The sequence below is a fragment of the Saimiri boliviensis genome, chromosome 20 (assembly GCF_048565385.1).
Source record: "Saimiri boliviensis isolate mSaiBol1 chromosome 20, mSaiBol1.pri, whole genome shotgun sequence".
NCBI lineage: Eukaryota > Metazoa > Chordata > Mammalia > Primates > Cebidae > Saimiri > Saimiri boliviensis.
In genome coordinates, this window is record NC_133468.1 from 21,898,331 (window position 1) to 21,916,284 (window position 17,954).

Genomic DNA, 17,954 nt, shown 5'->3' on the forward strand with positions numbered 1-17,954 from the left:
CACCCACCTCGGCCTTCCAGAGTGCTGGGATTACAGGCATGAGCCACCATGCCCGGCTGTAAAACCCAATTTTTTTAAAAAATGAGATAGTTTCCAATAGAATGAGGAACAGATGTTGGAGAAGCCACCTCAATGTCCTCAGCACTGTCACTTTAAAATATTTTTGAGCCTTGACTTTTTATAACTTGTTTTGCATGTGTTAACAAGAATATACATACCTCGAGACATCTATATTATATGTCCCTAAAGTTTTTCCACTTCTGAAGTGGATTGACTCTGTGAAAGATCCCAGCTATTAAACAGATAAGTCTTAGTTATTATCTTAACTGATGAATGCTGAAAGACACATCCTTTTACCATATCAAGGACACATGACAGATGTCAGGCAAAGAATACAAGATCTAACAGTACAATTTTTTTTCTGGGAAACAACATAAAAGATTACATCTCATGCCCTAGCCCTAGCCATTTTATTTATTTCATCTCAGATATACACATTTGAGAAACTGATACTTTTTTTTTTTTTCATTTTTGTGCAACTAAATACCAGGGCTGTTGGAATTTTGCTCATGACTTAAGTCCATGCCTCATCCAGCTTAGACTTGTTTATACTGTGAGAAAATGTCTTTTTGCAAACAGCAGAAGCCTTGTTAACAGAATTACAATCCCGTTAGAGCATTTGCTTTTAATATAGCAACCGTGCTTGTGGTCTAAAGGTGACCCATTAATCAGATTTATGGAATGACTTCGAGGAGAGATTAGCTTCAGAATCGTATTAGTTTAGTTTCTCCCAGGGCTCAGTTTAATGAATCTAGAAACCATACCAGCAAGAGATTTGTATTTTTCCATCCAGCTTAGTAAATTTTTATTTGTATTCAGAAAACATGCAGTACAGAGTGGGAAATGGGAACCGAGGGACTCCAGGGTGGTTTTTGTTCCCTATTGTAATGAAACATAAGCCCTTCACAGTTTCAGCAGCTGGTCACTCCCTTATTCATCTGTTCAGCAAATATTAATTCAAGACTTAGTGTGCGCATTGCCATGGCAAACCTTGTGTACCCTCAAGGGGCTCTTAGTCCAGGGGTCACAAGGAACTTACAGCTACAACATCCCATGTGCTTCGGTAGCCTACCTGCAAAGGAAAAATTAAGTGTAGGGGATGTGGTTACCCGTCTACCTGCAGGAAACATCAAGGCCAAAGGAAGCTTCCAGTGAAGAGGTAAAATTTCAGGAGAGCCCTGCAGGAGGAAGCAACATTTAGCCAGGCAGAGGGAACACATTTCAGCTCACAGCCTGTTCCTGTGTCAATGAAATGTTGCATGTGTGGCTTATGCTGGTATTAGAAAGACCAGGACCAGGAAATGACAGAAACTTAAGGGAAGAGTAATGTAGATTAGAACTTTTTTTGTGTGTTTAATACTCTTTTTTTAAAATTATACTTTAAGTTCTGGGGTACATGTGCAGAACGTGCAGGTTTGTTACATAGGTATATACGTGCCGTGGTGGTTTGCTGCACCCATCACACCGTCATCTACGGGTATTTCTCCTAATGCTGTCCCTTCCCTATGCCCTGACCCCCTGCTATCCCTCCCCTAGCCTCCCATCCCCCAAGAGGCCCTGGTGTGTGATGTTCCCCTCCCTGTGTCCATGTGTTCTCATTGTTCAACACCCACCTGTAAGTGAGAACATGCGGTGTTTGGTTTTCTGTTCTTGTGTCAGTTTGCTGAGAATGATGGTTTCCAGCTTCATCCATGTCCCTGCAAAGGACATGAGCTCATCCTTTTTTATGGCTGCATAGAACTTTTTCACAAAGTTCTTGTGCTGCATAGAATATTTTTTAATCTGACTTTTTACTGAGACTTGGAGCGTCTCTCTTTTGTAAGTCAGGTGGCTGCTATAGCATAAAAATAAACATCTTCTGACGGCGTAGCACTGAGGGCCTAGCCTGGCCTGCCACCTGTTTTCTTTTGTCTGTGAGTTGCCTTTTGTACCTGTGTCCTCAGGAAAACCTGGAAGGGAGAAAACCAGAAGTCATGATCCTGGTTTTGTCACTAATTAACTACATGACCTAAATGAAGCCACTTAAGCAGTTGGGGCCCCATGTGTCTCAGCTTTAAATAGTGCTCACAGTGTCTCTCTCTGGCATATTTTGTGAAAAGGTATGCAGATGACATGCAGGAGGGCTTGAAAATAATGAAGCCTTAGAAATAAACTGCAGAATGCAATGCCACAGGGTGAGTAAAGCAATCTCAGCAATGACCTTACTGGATGCTTGACATGGAGGGCTTTGACATGGGACCTGGGCTTTTCTGAGAGCTGCCACTTACCAAATGTGTGGCCTATGTGGATACTTGATCACTTGAGCCTCCATTTCAACCTATGTAAAACGGGGCCAATACTAGCACCTAACACCCAGGGTCATGCGGATCCAATCAGATCATCTTTATAAATTGTTTAACTCAGTGCCTGCACCATAAGTAGCACTAAGAAACTTTTTTTTTTTTTTTTTTGAGACAGTGTCTTACTCTGTCACCCAGGCTAAAGTGCAGTGGCACAATCTTGACTCACTGTAACCTGTGCCTCCTGAGCTCAAGAGATTCCCCTGCCTCAGCCTCCCAAGTAGCTAGGATTACAGGCATGTGCCACCACACCAGGCTAATTTTTGTATTTTTAGTAGAGACAGGATTTCACCATATTGACCAGGCTGGTCTTGAACTCCTGACCTTAAGTGATTCTCCCACCTCGGTCTCCCAAAGTGCTGGGATTATAGCATGAGCCACCATACCTGGCCAGTAATTTTTTTTATTTCCAATCATCTCAAGCTTAATTTTTTCAGTGCCACCCCCAGCCTAAGCCTTCATCATTTTTGCTGTGTGCCATACACAAACAAGGGTGGAATCGCTAGTTTTATAGTTTCATTGGTAAAAGCCAAGGACATTCACTGAGCCACATATACCAGCGGACAGGGTTACAGTGATTTAAAAGGAAAATCTATGCTTTGCACTTCCTTTTTTCCTACTAGTCTATGTGGCAGGATTTTTAAATCTGAATTCAAGAAACTCTCTGGAGTTAGCCCTCTTTCTCTCCTTTCTATCCACAGCACACTTGAGCATACCCACACCAAGATTTAGATTCAGAGAAGGGACGTAAATGGCCTCATCTGGCTCTCAGCCTCAGCCACTTGGTCCAACTCAACTTCTTTTTCTTTCTTTTTTTTTTTTTGTTTTTTTTTTGTTTTTGTTTTTGTTTTTGTTTTGTTTCGTTTTGTTTTGTTTTGTTTTTGAGACAGTCTTGCTCTGTTGCCAAGCACCTGGCTGGAGTGCAGTGGCACAATCTTGGCTCACTGCAACCTCGGCCTCCTGGGTTCAAGCAATTCTCCTGCCTCAGCCTCCCGAGTAGCTGGGACTACAGGCACGTGCCACCCAGCTAATTTTTGTATTTTTTTTTTTTTTGGTAGAGATGGGGTTTGGGGGTTTCACCATGTTGGCCAGGATGATCTCGATCTCTTGACTTCGTGATCCACCCACCTTGGCCTCCCAAAGTGCTGGGATTATAGGTGTGAGTCACCGCACCCAGTCTCCAACTCAACTTCTTAACATAGACTGTACGTTAGAATGTCACATTTGTACAGCTGTTAATAAAGCTGCAATTTGGTACTAATATTTCCTCTGAACAACAGCCCTCAAGGAAACCCCCAAAAGAAGATGAACTGATTGACTAGGCAGAATTTAAGCTTTTCCAGGGCTATCTGAACATTAAAACACAGTCGTAAGCCTGTCTTCACCCTAAAACTACATTCTGGGGTTGCTGCAGGTATTAAATGAATTACTGCATGTAAAATGCTTAGCTTTACTCCTGGCATCCTATGGCACTCAGAAAATGTTAGCTTAAATATTGCTAAGGAGAGTTCTGTAGCCTTGATGGGCAGAGGTCATCATGAGCTTAACCCAAGGGGAATGAGAAAGAATGACCACTGGCTGGAGTTTGGAATTGCATGAAAGACAAAAATTAAAAATAAAAATAAAAAAATCTTTAACCACAGAACTTGGGGCCAAGCTCTAATCACATAACAAAATGGGCCTCAGGGAGGACTCTGAAAAATGCAACAACAGAAAAACATTCAGTGTCATTTGAAACCCGGCTTTGAAAAGTGCCACTGGCTGGATTTACAGACCAGCAGACCATTGCATCCAGCCCTCAGGCATTTGCTCTGCACTTGGCACCAACAAACCAGGCTCCTTCCTGAAGCATCCATTCTGCAGGTGCCCACACCCCTCCCACTGCCTCACCCTGTGCTCACAGAAGGCCATAAACCATCCGGGCCAAGTCAGCCTGTCATTTCAGGAGAGAATGCATTAAGTCCTCCCCAAAACTCACTGGGTGGGAGAGTCATCAAACAAGAATTCAGGTGTCCCTGAAGCTCTGCGCTCTTGTCATCAGGAACGATTTGCAGTCCCCGGGTGAGGATTTATGGCCTCTGTTTTGCCATTAACGAGATCAGAATTCCAAAAGGTGAGGCTCCTGTTCTTAACCCAGCCTCTGCTAGGCTTATGTCGCCTTCTTCTGAGACTTAATCAGCTTCATCCCTCACTCCAAAACAGAGCCATGAGACCACTCTGAGCCATGTCGCTCCCACTGCCCTCACTCATCTCTCCTTGTAGACACACCTGTGTGACCTTATGCAAGTCAGATAAGTTTCTGAGCCTGTTTCATCATCCTCTATGAAACAGGGATAATGATAACAATAAAAGCTATTTCATTATTAGGCAGCTAAACTGGAGGTTAAATACCGGGTTCATTATAGGTAGTCAATACATATAAGCTAATAATGCAATGTGTCATTGTTAGAAGTCTCCACTAGGGTATCTATAGCAACAACAAAAAATGATAGATGTTAAAATGGCCAAAGGTTAGAAAAACCTGCCTTTCTACTACCTTTCTACTACCTGCAAGACAAATATACAAGGAATCAATTAATAATTTCTGAACACTCACCATGTGCTAAACACCATACCCAACCCTGTGTACATATAGAAATGTAAGACCCAGGATCATCACAGCTCTTAGCAAGCTTCTTACATACTTTAAAACAGAAGATACACACAACAATTAGGAAATAGGATGGTAATATACAGGGAGGTGTGGCAACAAGATGCACCATGATGTCCAGTGCCCAGGAGTAAAAAGAGAAGGGCAGCACTTGGATCTGCAGAGGTTAAAGGACAATCATTTGGGGGCCAATTCATGCCCTTGAATACCCCCAGGCTGAAGAATCACAACTTGTGGCTATGACCTTGCTGGATGGCACCTGTGACTTCCATATCCTCTGAAGCACAGTGTCTCCATGGCCATTACTGCTTAGTGACATTCTCTGTGCAGTTCTGCTTTCTTTTCTGCCACCACATAGTCAAAGACATCATGAGTGGATTATCCCCAGACCTGGGGCTTCAAACATTCTCCCAGTATAAAGAACTTTATACTGTTTCAATGTAACCCAAATGTTCCAGCCCTCACTAGTCTCTGGGTATGAATGAGGTTCCATTAATATAAACGTCCCAATGACCGTGCCGTTCAGCTCCAATCTGCTGATTTAAGATTTCAGTCCTCCCACCCTAATCCTCAAGCCTCCACAGATATATCTAGGCATCCTCAGATTGGTAAATATCACATGTGTCCTCCACTATTTGCAGCCCAGCCGGGATTTCTGCTCTGCCCCTACTTCTCTGGCCTCAGCTGTTTCTTTCTGTTGCGTCCCTGAGTCCTGCAAGTCTAATCCACCTCCCCAACCCCATTGTGATTGTAGCAAACAGGCAGGTGCAGGGGACAAAGAATAGCGCAGTATGGAGAACCCATTTGTACCCGCTGCCCTCTGCCCCAGGTATAGGCTGTCTTTAATGTAACTCCTTCAACTTCTGTTCCATTTCCCGGGGTCAGTTAAAGGACTGAGGCCTCACTACCATCTTTCCCTTTTCAATTTCTACTCCCTCTTGCCAGGCTTCTCCTCCAGCCAAAACATCCCACACCTCATTTATATCAGTTAATGAAAATACACAAATATAGCAATCTCTAGTTCACTGTCTCCACAAGAGCAATTCTATCTGCCCCAAGCTAATAATAACTATAACAATAATAATAGCAGCAGTAAATGATGTTTGCTGCAATGTTGTTAGGCACTTTTCAGATACCATTTTAACTTTCACTGCAACCTGTAGAATAGGTTTGTCCCATTTGATAGAATAAACTGAAGGTCAGAAAGTTAAGCAGCAGGTTCAAGGTTATATTACAGGTAAGAGGAAGTTCCAGGTTTCAAATCAAGATCGTTTACATATATAAATATATTTTTTTAATTGCACTTTTGGTTCTGGGGTACATTTGCAAGACGTGCAGGTTTGTTGCATAGGTACATACATGGCAGTGTGGTTTGCTGCCTCCATCCCCCTGTCACCTATATCTGGCATTTCTCCCCATGTTATCCCTCCCCAACTGCCTTACCCCACTGTCGTTCCCATATCTGTCCCCAAAAGACCCCAGTGTGTGATGCTCCCCTCCCTACGTCCATGTGTTCTCATTGTTCAAAATCTACCTGTGAGTGAGAACATGCGGTGTTTGATTTTCTGTTCTTGTGTCAGTTTGCTGAGAATGATGGTTTCCAGATTCATCCATGTCCCTACCAAGGACATGAACTCATTGTTTTTTATGGCTGCATAGTATTCCAACTCTTAAGCACCCTATCTCGCTGCCTCTCCCTCAGTGCACTGCAGCCCAGACAACAGGCATTGCAAGTATACCTGAATCAACCACGGGGTTCTTGCATCTCCTCCTGGGAACCATGGAAAGGGCAAGGTCCCAGCTTGAGCTTTGTCACTATGACCCTCGGTCAGATCACTCCCCTCCTCTCTGCATCCATTTCCTCACCTGACAGTGGAAGTTGAATCGCAGATCTATCAAATCCTTTCCAGTCTGGATCTTCAGGATATCGATTCCTGGGAATCTGTCCCAGTAGCCAGGCTCCAGAGCTCTAAATTTTCAATCTGCTGAGCTTTGGTGTCTCTTTCCTAGACTCAGGGGAATGGTTTAGATTTTAGAGTTTCTTGTGTTTGCAGGGTATTACGTGCCTAAGCCAAAGCCACAAAACATAATCATGAGCATAAAATAGCATGCGGAAGGAAACACCAAGGCCTGCAGAGCGGTGGTGAGCTCTCACCATGGCAATAGCAATCATTGTCATCATCATCATAAACGAAGCTTGTATTTAGTGAGTACTAAGTACAAAGCCCTGAGATCAGTTCCTTACATAGGTCACATCACCAATCCTTTCAACAGCCCTCTGAGGCAAAAGCACATATTGCCTTCAACTGTCAGATGAAGAAACAGAGGCTCCAAGAGGTTAAGTAATTTGCCCAAGGTCACACAGGCTGTAAGCAGGGAAACCAGGATTCAAAGCCTCTCTCAATCCCCGTGCTTTGAATCTCATTCTCTTGGGCATTCCTCTCTCACCCTGGGTTAGCAACACAGCACTAAGCATTCTGGGCTTGGCATTTGAGCTTCCTGAAGGACAGCCCAGGTCAGCTCATCATCATCCTGTGTGGAATGGGGAGTTTCACAAGATAACTCATCCTTCTGACAAATCCCCTTTACTCTAGTTGCCTGAAACTCTTTTTATAAAATCCAGATACTTGAGAAATGGAGCCTTCAGCATCCTCTCCCTCCTCTGTTTCCCCTTTCACATGCTCCCCCATGGCATCCCGTTGGCTACAAACCTCTCTGCTGTTTATTTACCTCTTATAAGCCCTGTCTCCTCTCAGAAAGCCATTTAGCACTGCACCACTTAATTTTCCTGTTGCAGAATCTGCCAGATGGAGCCTTCGTCCCAGGCTACGTTGATTTGTCTTGTTTTTAAACAATAGCGAATATCGCATAAAACTAAAATAGCAGTCTGTTCCCAGGTGTGGACTCACTAGCAGGGTGACAATCCAGGATGTGTGGATGTGTCCACCTGGGGCAGCTGTCCCAAACGGGCTGGATTAATGAAAGATTGACTTCTGCAGGCAGCTCCTGGCCAGCTGCTGGTCTTGCCTGGGGTTCACTCCATGCAGGAGAATCAGTCATCACCTCCCCTGACTGAACTCCCTTGGGCTGTGCATTCCTGACTTTTCCACAGACATGATTCTGACAGTGAAGGAGAAAAAGTGGACCCTAGAGAATGAAGAGACCAACATAAAGTAGCACAGTGCAAGAAGGAAATATCCCTGATCTTATTTTTTTAATCCCTAAAATTCCTACAAAATGTGCCTCTGATTCCATAACATAACTATGTTTAGTTACTATCAGTAACATTCTGCAAATTTCATACCAGCCAGGCTACTAAACTATGTTCCTCCAAAAAAAATTTTTTTAATGAACACCCCCAAAGTCATATTGATCTCATAGCTTTATTATTCCTAGATGCCCACCAGGGTATTCTGGAAGCATGTGTGCCTGTGTTTGAGAAGCGCAACCCTGGGACTGGGCAATCTCTGTCTTGGGGAAGGCAAACCTACAGCAGTGACTGAGAATGTTCCTTCACCACTGCGTGCTGTCCTAAGGAAGAGAGGATTATGTCTAAAGGAAAGACAGGCAACCATTACCAGCACAGCAGCGACCTCCTTGGGATCCAGCAAGTAAATGTAAAGAAGACAGAGACTAGTCTGACTTACTGTTAGTGGGTGGCTCCATTGATACTTACATCATGACAGGACTTGGCAGGGCAGTACCCCAGCCCAGCTCACAGAAGTGACAGCTCAGAAAAACACATATGCCATAAGCTCCTCTCCATAGCACTCCATCTTCCAGCACCTTTATAACCCACATCCTAGAATAAGCAGTACAGTCCTTTAACACAAAGGGGAAGAACGAGATTGAGTGTTCATGGGTGGAGGTGCATTGGCCTTGCCTTTGATATGCTCTGTATGCAGATTCTGGACAACTAGCATTTGCCAAAACCTTCAAAACCAGGGTGCTCTGGGAGGGTTGGTGATCAGGATGTTGTTCAGAATGAAAGTTGTTCTCCCTGATTCCAATGTCAAATACCAGGTAGAATGCTGAGACTATAGCAATCAACTGATAAGCCACTTCCCCGAAGGCATCCAGTAGGACATGGAAGCCAAAGGAGGGGAAAAAAGAGGAAGACAAGAAAGACAGAATGAGTGATAAATTCTTTATTCCTTGGGGCAATTTTGCTATAATATTTAAGGATTTTTTAGAGCACTCTCAAAAAAAAAAGAAAAAAGAAAAAAGAAAAAGAAGAAAACCAGTCTTTCCTCTATAAGATTCTTTTCTCGTAGAGAGTACGGAACACTCCAATGTCTGTAAGCAGCCTTATACATGGAAATTTAACAGGTTTTCTCAGGGCTACTTTGAAGAAAAAATATCATCCCCTGAGTCAGCAGAGAGGCCATGAAGTGTTTGACAGTTATAATGGCACTCTTGATGAAGGAGTTTCCACCCTAAGTATACAAATAAACAACTACATTTTAAATAATCAAATGTATGTCCAAAATGACATAGGGAAACAAATCTGGAGTGACTGCCCCTATTCTTCATAGAAAATAAAAGTAAGGGGTGGGGGGAGATGGGGATAGTTAACAGGTACCAAAAAAACAAAACAAAACAAAATAACTAGAAAGATTTATTAAAACCTAGTATGTGATAGCACAACAGAGTGACTGTAGTCAATAATAATTCAATGATACATTTTTAAATAACTAAATGAATATAATTGTATTGTTTTTAACACAAAGGATAAATGCTTGAGGGAACAGATACCCTATTTTCTATGATGTAATTACTACACATTGCATACCTGTATGAAAGTATCTCATGTACCTTGTAAATACATGTACCTACTGTGTACCCACAAACATTTTAAGGAAAACAAAAGTGATATGTGTGAGTGGAAGCACAGAGTGAGCTGATCAGTTGAGAAAGGTGCTTAGAAACCTGTTACGTGCTTTGGCATGTAAGGGGGAATTATTACTAAAATTCCACAGAAAGTGTCATCCCCAAAATCCTCAGAAGTGGTCTCAATAGTCATTTGGTTGACATTTAACCATGTCTGCTGCACTGAGCTCCCAGAGCCACGGAACACTTCTGCAGAACCCTCTGGTTCTTTCGAGTTACAAAGCTGTTCCCCAATTCTAATGCTGTTCATTTTACAGACCTGGCCTTCCAAATGGAAGCACCTTTATTTCAGGTGGCTGGGGAAGTCTTCTGAGATCTTCTATGACCGGGAAGATTGGATCCTAGGAAGACTTGTCTGAGGTTCTCCAGAGGGCATCCGGAAAGGGAGAAAGACATCCAAACCCTCTTCCTCCTTAGGGACTTTTGTGAAGTCAAAGGAGAAAACTGCAATTCTAATCACAACTCTTTCTCTGTGGAAGAGTGGGCTTGTCATGCCCAGGGCAGCTCAGATTCCAGCAGAAACAGAAACAATAACATACCCAGAGGGGCTCAGCATCAGTGGAGAAGCCCAGCAAAGGAAAGCCTGCCTCTCCAGATCTGGCTGCCTTCGGAGGCATCCAGCTCCAAGCCAGCTGGGCTCAGTTAGAAAGGCCACATGTGGGATATTAGTTTGGTTTCAAATCCCACATTTAAAGCGGGACATTTCCAAATGCAGACAGATGAGCCCACACCTCCGGAACAGATCTTGAAACTGTGTCACACGAGCAATAATTGAGGGCACCTGGAAAGTTAAATTTGGCTTGGCATGCCCAAAAGTCTTCATGGTACACCTGATGAACGCCTTAAAATATTTAAAGAATGGTGGAAGATGGAATAGACTGTATTACCTGGAAGAGCAGAACTGTTTAAATATTTAGTTAGGCAGAAGGAAGACTTTCTGAAATGAGCTCTTTGAAAATAGCACACGGACAAGAGTGGTGTCTCATGCCTGTAATCCCAGCACTTTGGGAGGCCAAGGCAGGAGGATCACCTGAGGTCAGGAGTTTGAGACCAGCCTGGCCAATATGGTGAAACGCCATCTTTACTAAAAATACAAAAATTAGCCAGACATGGTGGTAGGTGCCTGTAATCCCAGCTACCCAGGAGACTGAGGAAAGAGAATCGCTTGACCCAGAGAGGTGGAGGTTGCAGTGAGCCAAGATCATGCCACTACACTCCAGCCTGGGCAATAGAGCAAGACTCCATCTCAAAAAAATAAAAATTAAAAAAAAAAAAGAAAAGAAAAGAAAAATAGAATGCATTGCCTTGAGAAGTGGGGAGTTCTGAGCTGGAGGTGGGAAGACTGAGGCTGTAGTACCACCAGCAGGGAGGTAGTATAGCCAAGCAGGAAAAACTCTGGGCTTTGGGCCGCACCCAGGCTCAGGTTCCAGCTCTGTTTTTGTGAGACTTTGAAAAATTTCTTTTTGACCCCCCAATTACCTCATTTGTGAAATTGGTATAATAATATCTACTCCTGTGGGTTATTATGCAACTAAATGAAATGTTAATTAACACGAGTGCTTAACAGGTAAGAAATGCTAAATTTGTCATTGTTACTCCCACTATTATTATCTTGGTTTGATAAATTGGATGAGAAGATAAAATAATTCACTCTGATTTCCTCAGATTTCTTCAGCCCTCTAATTCTATAGTTACTGTGAAGTCTCATTCCATCAAAGCTCCTGGTAGCATCTTCCCAATTCCCTGACTACCCAGAGTATTCTGTTTCAGTGTGGCTCTGGATCTTCCTCGACAGTGGCAGATACCCTCGCCTTTCCTATCACCACTCTCCTTATAATCAGAAACAATCTTTCCCACATCCTGGTTCCTTGAAGCCCTGTTTTCTTTGGTAATAACTGGCTATTCTGGTAAATAGTGGATATTAAGAGTAGTATCACATTAATATGACAATCTAGTTACCGTCTCCTTTAACATTTTTCTCTTGCAAGGAAGCAAGGGCTGAACAGAGGACCTGGTCAAGAACTGGCAGTCAAGAAAAATTCTAAATGTTCGTGAGGACAGATCCTTACTAATGAGATTCTGTAGATTAGGTTTGCCTGTCCTAGAGAGACCATGAGGTGGTCATTCAGGAGCAGTGTAGAATACGAGGCACTCTCATGACAGGCTGACTTGGGGGATATTTAGGGGTTAGGGGGGCCTTCCTCTGTTCTCCCATTATTTTTCTGAGGAAACTTAAAGCTGACTGAGACCTCTGTCTTTCTCCCACCCAAGAAAAGAACAGACCTACGTGCAGAAGCACTGGAAGGATGTCCGCGTGGGAGACTTCATCCAAATGCGATGCAATGAGATTGTCCCAGCAGATATTCTTCTCCTTTTCTCCTCGGACCCCAGCGGGATATGCCATCTGGAAACTGCCAGCTTGGATGGAGAGACGAACCTCAAACAAAGACATGTCGTGAAGGGCTTCTCACAGCAGGTAGGGCTCCTTCTAAGATCTTCAATGCTAAGGTTAAAGAGAGGAAGCAAGCCTACCCTACTGGAAAATTGAACTAAACCTAGTGGGTAGAGGGGAAAGTAGTGGATGCCTCCTTTTCCCTAGCACTATCTAAAGTCCTATCTAAAGGCTAAATCTTCCCAGCAGCCCTCTGAGATGGATCTGATCTGCATTTCACAGATGAGGAAACAGAAGCTTAGGAAAGTTAAATAACTTGCTGGAGGCCTCAGAGTTTCTAAATGGAGATCCACTCTGTTCAACTGAGTAAACTATACTCTCTGCTCTAAACTGAGGCATCTAATATCTGTTCCGTCATCGCCAGGACCAGTTTCTCTTCTGTGCTCATCCAATCCTGACTCGCTCTGCCCAGCTCAGCCCTAGGAATCTCTCCTGGCACAAATCCTAATCCTCCTTCTACCCCTCCTAAACTGCAGCAAGATATTATTAACTCATTTCCATTTGTGTATTCCTGAACTTCTCAACAGTGCTTAAGCCTCCTTGAGGGCAGGGAGAGATCATTGATACTTTTTTTTTTTTTTAAGAGACTGGGTCTCCACTGGGTGCGTTGGCTCAGGCCTGTAATTCCAACACTTTGGGAAGCCAAGGCAGGCAGATCACTTGAGGTGAGGAATTCAAGATCAGCCTGGCCAACATGGTGAAGCCCTGTCTCTACTAAAAATTTAAAAATGAGCCGGGTGTGGTGGCAGGCACCTGTAGTACCAGCTACTTGGGAGACTGAAGCAGTAGAATTGCTTGCACCACCCAGGAGGCGGAGGGTGTAGTGAGCCAAGATCGCATCACTGCACTCCAGCCTGGGAGTAAAGTAAGACTCCAACTCAAAAGAGAGAGAGAGAGAGAGAGAGAGAGAGAGAGAGAGAGAGAAGCTGGCTCTCTGTCATTCAGACTGGAGTGCAGTGGCATTGACACTTTTGTTTAATACCCACCCTTAAATAAATGGTACCTTGGACATTGTGAAAAAATCATTCTTTGGTGGGTAAAAGCTCAGGCTCTTGGGTCTGACGGAGATGTGTTCCAAGCCCAGGTCCCACCCCTCTTCCGCTGTCTCACCTTAGGCAAGTTACTAGCCTCTGACACCTTGGTTCCCTCATCTGGAAAATGGGGACAAAGATAGTTTCCTTTCCATAGGGTAGTTTTGGAGACTAACTGGTAGGTACATGACTTACTTAGCAAGAAGACAGGCACATAGTAAAAGACCCGTGAACAGTTGTTATTAATATCAGTGCTTTCATAGGCAGTATGTGTTGACTGACTGAAGCTGGGTGTGATATTTCCATTTGCAATTAAAATTTTCCTTGTGGGAGTTGATTTCCAATATGGTCCCTTTCTTTAACCAGGGAAAGGAGTACAATTTTATCACTTTTCTTCTTTCTGCCAGCCTTTAGCTGGGGAGAAATTGAATGAGTCAGAGGATTTGAGAGAGAGAAAGCAAATGACTTGTTCCTCAGAGATTCTCATGAGGTAGAGCTCAGTTTTCTGGATTCAAACTTCTCAAAATAAGTTTGTAAGTTCTAGGAGCAAGGGTCATTGTACCTTGCTTTGCCTCTCTCCAAGCACCTGATAAACAGTTCTCATAAAACACTTTTTGTGTGATTGAATTGGTCCTCAGAAACCTGTTCTCTCATGCATATCATGGGAATAAGAATACTGTCCCATGGTTTTGCTGCGAAATTCAAATGGTATGAGGAAAGTAAAGAACAAAATAAAAGAGTTTGCAACCCAAGAGATTCACAATAAATGGGAACCGTTGCTGCTACTGAAGCTGCACTTGCCACCGCTGAAAATGGAAACCACCACCTCCCACTGTAGACCAGCAAGCCCACTGATCTCCAGGCTCTGAGTTCACTGAGCAAGGGCCCTGTCTCCGAGTTTTCTCACCCTTTGCTTATTACCGCCACATTTGCTGAATCACCCTAGCGTTTGCAAAAAGGCAGGGTGAGATCTGGTCGAAGTTCACCAGGTCATTCTAGACAAGCAATAACAATCTGTTTCTGGGCTCAGAGCCCTATAGCCTGACCTTTTGTTCAGAGCCTTTCAAATCTCTTCAACAGTAACAATAAGAAATGCATGAAATATTACACACAGACACACACACACACTCACACACATGCACGTGTGTATATGCATGTGGGTGAGTATGTAAGAATGACACCTTAGCCTTACCACATGCAAGGCATTCTGAAATGTTTCTATGCTATTTTACCTTTCTGTTTTTTTCGGGTCAGGGTCCTGCTCTGTCACCCAAGCTGGAGTACAGTGGCACAATCTCAGCTCAGTGCAATCTGTGCCTCCCAGGTTCAAGCGATTCTCCTGCCTCAGCCTCCCAAATAGCTGGGACTACAGGCACGCACTACCACGCCCAGCTAATTTTTTGTATTTTTTTAGTAGAGTCAGGGTTTTGGCCATGTTGGCCAGGCTGGTCTCAAACCCCCGACCTCAAGTGATCCACCCACCTTGGCCTCCCAAAGTGCCAGGAATATAGGCGTGAGCCACAACACCCGGCCTATTCTACCTTTCTTTTTTTTTAAGCTCTAGGAGCAGTGAAATCTATAAATCTCCCCCTTAGCCTCCCTCCCGCAACAATTCTGAATCTTTCTTAGTCTCTCTTGGGCAGTCATTTCAGTGCTGTTTCATTTCAACCAGTGACTTTTCTTTTTGTCTTTGGCAGCTGTTCCCAAGCTGGTTTTTTTGCATATTAATTAGTCAGATAGTTTGGGATTTAGCTGGAATGAAGAATCAGGCAAAAGGGTCATTCACACTTCAGTGCTCTAGACTAGCCAATTTAATAAGTCTCTCCAACTCTAACCCTCAGTTCTCTCACAGAGCACTTGCTGAGAAGATTTACCAAAACAAAAACAAAAGAGAGAGAGGTAAATCCCTATGCGAAGGGAAGATTACTTGAGCTCGAAGGTTTCCGGAGTTCTCTATCCTGTCTCAGTTCTTGATTCTCCTCCTTCCTTTGCTCAAGCATGCTTTTCTCATTTTAGTAATAATAATAGACTTTTATTGATTCCAAACTAAGAGCTTTGCATGATTATGTCATTTATCCTCAAAACAACCCGATGACATAGGCACTATTATATTATTGTCTCCATTTTATACATAAGGAATCTGTAACTTGCCCAAGGTCACTGAGCAGGGACGTGTTGGAGCAGGATTCAAAGCCAGGTTTGTCCAGAGCCTCAGTTTTTAAGGCTCAGTAGCTCATCTCCCTGGCCCTTTAATTGTTACCTTGAGTTCACTCAGCAATGCTTACTTGAAAGTACACATTTATTGTTGCCAAGATTCTTTCCACATACAGATAGCAGGTGGCAGGGATAATGAAAATGGGCTCAGCCTGCTCCCTGGGGGGAGACATCTTAGCTGCTCTTTGTGACCTTGCTTCTCCCTTATACTTTTAAGGCAGAAAGATTTCTGAATATGGATAGAACTTGCTTCTGGCTAACTCTATACCATAGGATTTCCCTAATGTATTGAACAAACATATTGATGAGAATTGCAAGAAAAATAAATGTTGCAAGGCCAAGTGATATCAGAAGACAATAGGTTACAAACTTTCAAATACTGTGTTCTGCAGAACTTCTCTGATACTTTAATAAGCCCCAAGGAGAAGGACAGGTGCTATTATGTAGCATTTCTAAACATTTAAGCACAAGAAACTTTTATCCCAAGAAACATATCTCAGAGCTATTACAGGAGGGGTGGAGTACACCTAAGGAATTTGCTTCAAGTGCATTACAGGTGTTGAGGGTGTATCATAATCATCACAGGGGGAGTTTTAAAAATATACACGCATCCTTCTATATCACCACCAGCAAATTATGATTCACTAGGATTGAGTAGGACCTTGAGTGTGCATGTTTTAAAACATTTTCTCCCAGATGATCTTGAGTAAACCTATCACTACCTCTTTGAAAAACTGTACAACAAAGGAAAGGCGCCACCTCCAGTGCTTCCAAAAAAACCCCGCTTATCCTAATAATGGGAACAAAACTACCATCTAGGTTCTTCTTACTATATACCAGCTCTTTTACACGCATTGCCTATTTTAAGCCTTAGACCACCATGGGAAGTAGGCATTACTATCCTCATTTTACACATGAAAACTCTGAGGCACAGAAGGAGCAAATCACACTAATCATCTTAGAGATTTTGAACACCTACAAACATGGTTTGTTTGAAAATTTAATATCTTATGTAATAAGCATTAATGGCTATTGATAGTTTATTCTCTCTCTAAATCCCTACTGTCTTTGAGACCCTCACCTTGCCAATAGTGTTTTACTAACCACAGAGATTACTAGAAACATCTCACCCCACACATACACACACTCTTTTTACCATCTTCTAGATGATGAGAACTACTACATTCTGGTAATTCAAAATCGGTAAGACATACTTTGTCCCAGCATTTCTCGGAATCTGCTAAGCATTTATCCCAAGAGACAGTTCATGAACAACCCATGGTCTGTGGTCAAGTCAGATTAAGAAGCTTGTGTCCTGTGGACCCCCGTTGTAGGATCCAATGTTCATTACCATGTGAACATCTCTGAGAAAGCCTGAAGTCAACAGACCTGTTAAACTTTCTCTAGCCCTGAGCTCTCCAAATTTATTTAACCTAAGAATCATTTTTCAGAACAAATATTATTAACATTCCTATGGAACTTTTTAGAAAATATGAGCCTGAATTGTGGTACAGATATAGTCACAACAGGTGAAGAGTAACAGAAGTTAACAATCCTCATGGCTTAAACAGTCCATTCTTCCCTTTCCTGTTTAGGTTCAAATGAAATTATAAACATTAAAGAACTTCTTAAAAGAGTCTTTCTTCCATGACATTGCAGATTATCTTCAAGGCTGCCAAAGAGTTGGTTTCAAATCCTTTTCTCAGATTTCTTCTTGGACTAAATCAACTTTTTTTTTTCAATTGGAACTTTGATCCCAATGAGCTGTCTTTGAGTTTATAAAATTATTGACCTATTTTTGAAATATTCGCTCTCACTTCCCATTGTTAGGAAAAGAAGGGAAAGAGGGGGAATTCAAAATTAGGATTATTGTGAAAACCTGTCCAGCTGACAAGAGGACTTTATTAGAGAATGCAAATGTATAGTTTTCTCTTCGGATACCTGAAACCTCTTCTGTAAAAGAGTTGTTAACCTAGGGATTTAACACCTGGAAAGGTGTGTATAGCATTCATTTCAATAAATGTAATGGTCACCAAAGCCCAAGAAATCAGAATTGAATGCTTCCAATTAGTGTTTCAGATCAAACATGTCCCTGGCTATTTTCCAAATCATTGAGGCTTAAATCCCACTGAAGCGTGGGTCAGATCATTCCCCAGTGCCAACAGGGAACTTGCTATGCCAAGTGCATTCTGTGGACTAGCCACTTCAGTAAGCATCACCGAGAGCTTGTCAGAAATGCAGAATCTCAGGCTCCACCCCAGACTAAACCAGAATCTGCATTTTAACAGGATCCTCGGGAGAGTCATGTGCACATGAAA

The 17,954-nt window shown here is 42.9% G+C and overlaps 1 protein-coding gene across 5 annotated transcripts in view; it reads left to right on the top strand.

Annotated features, from left to right (window-relative positions):
* The window catches only part of ATP10B (ATPase phospholipid transporting 10B (putative)), a 321,028-nt gene that overhangs the window by 213,417 nt on the left and 89,657 nt on the right, over positions 1 to 17,954 (top strand). For all 5 annotated transcript variants that reach the window (XM_074390675.1, XM_074390674.1, XM_074390677.1 and 2 more), the window contains one exon: positions 12,211 to 12,415. In XM_074390675.1, coding sequence (XP_074246776.1) covers positions 12,211 to 12,415 — 205 coding nt within the window. The remainder of the gene's footprint in view (positions 1 to 12,210; positions 12,416 to 17,954) is intronic.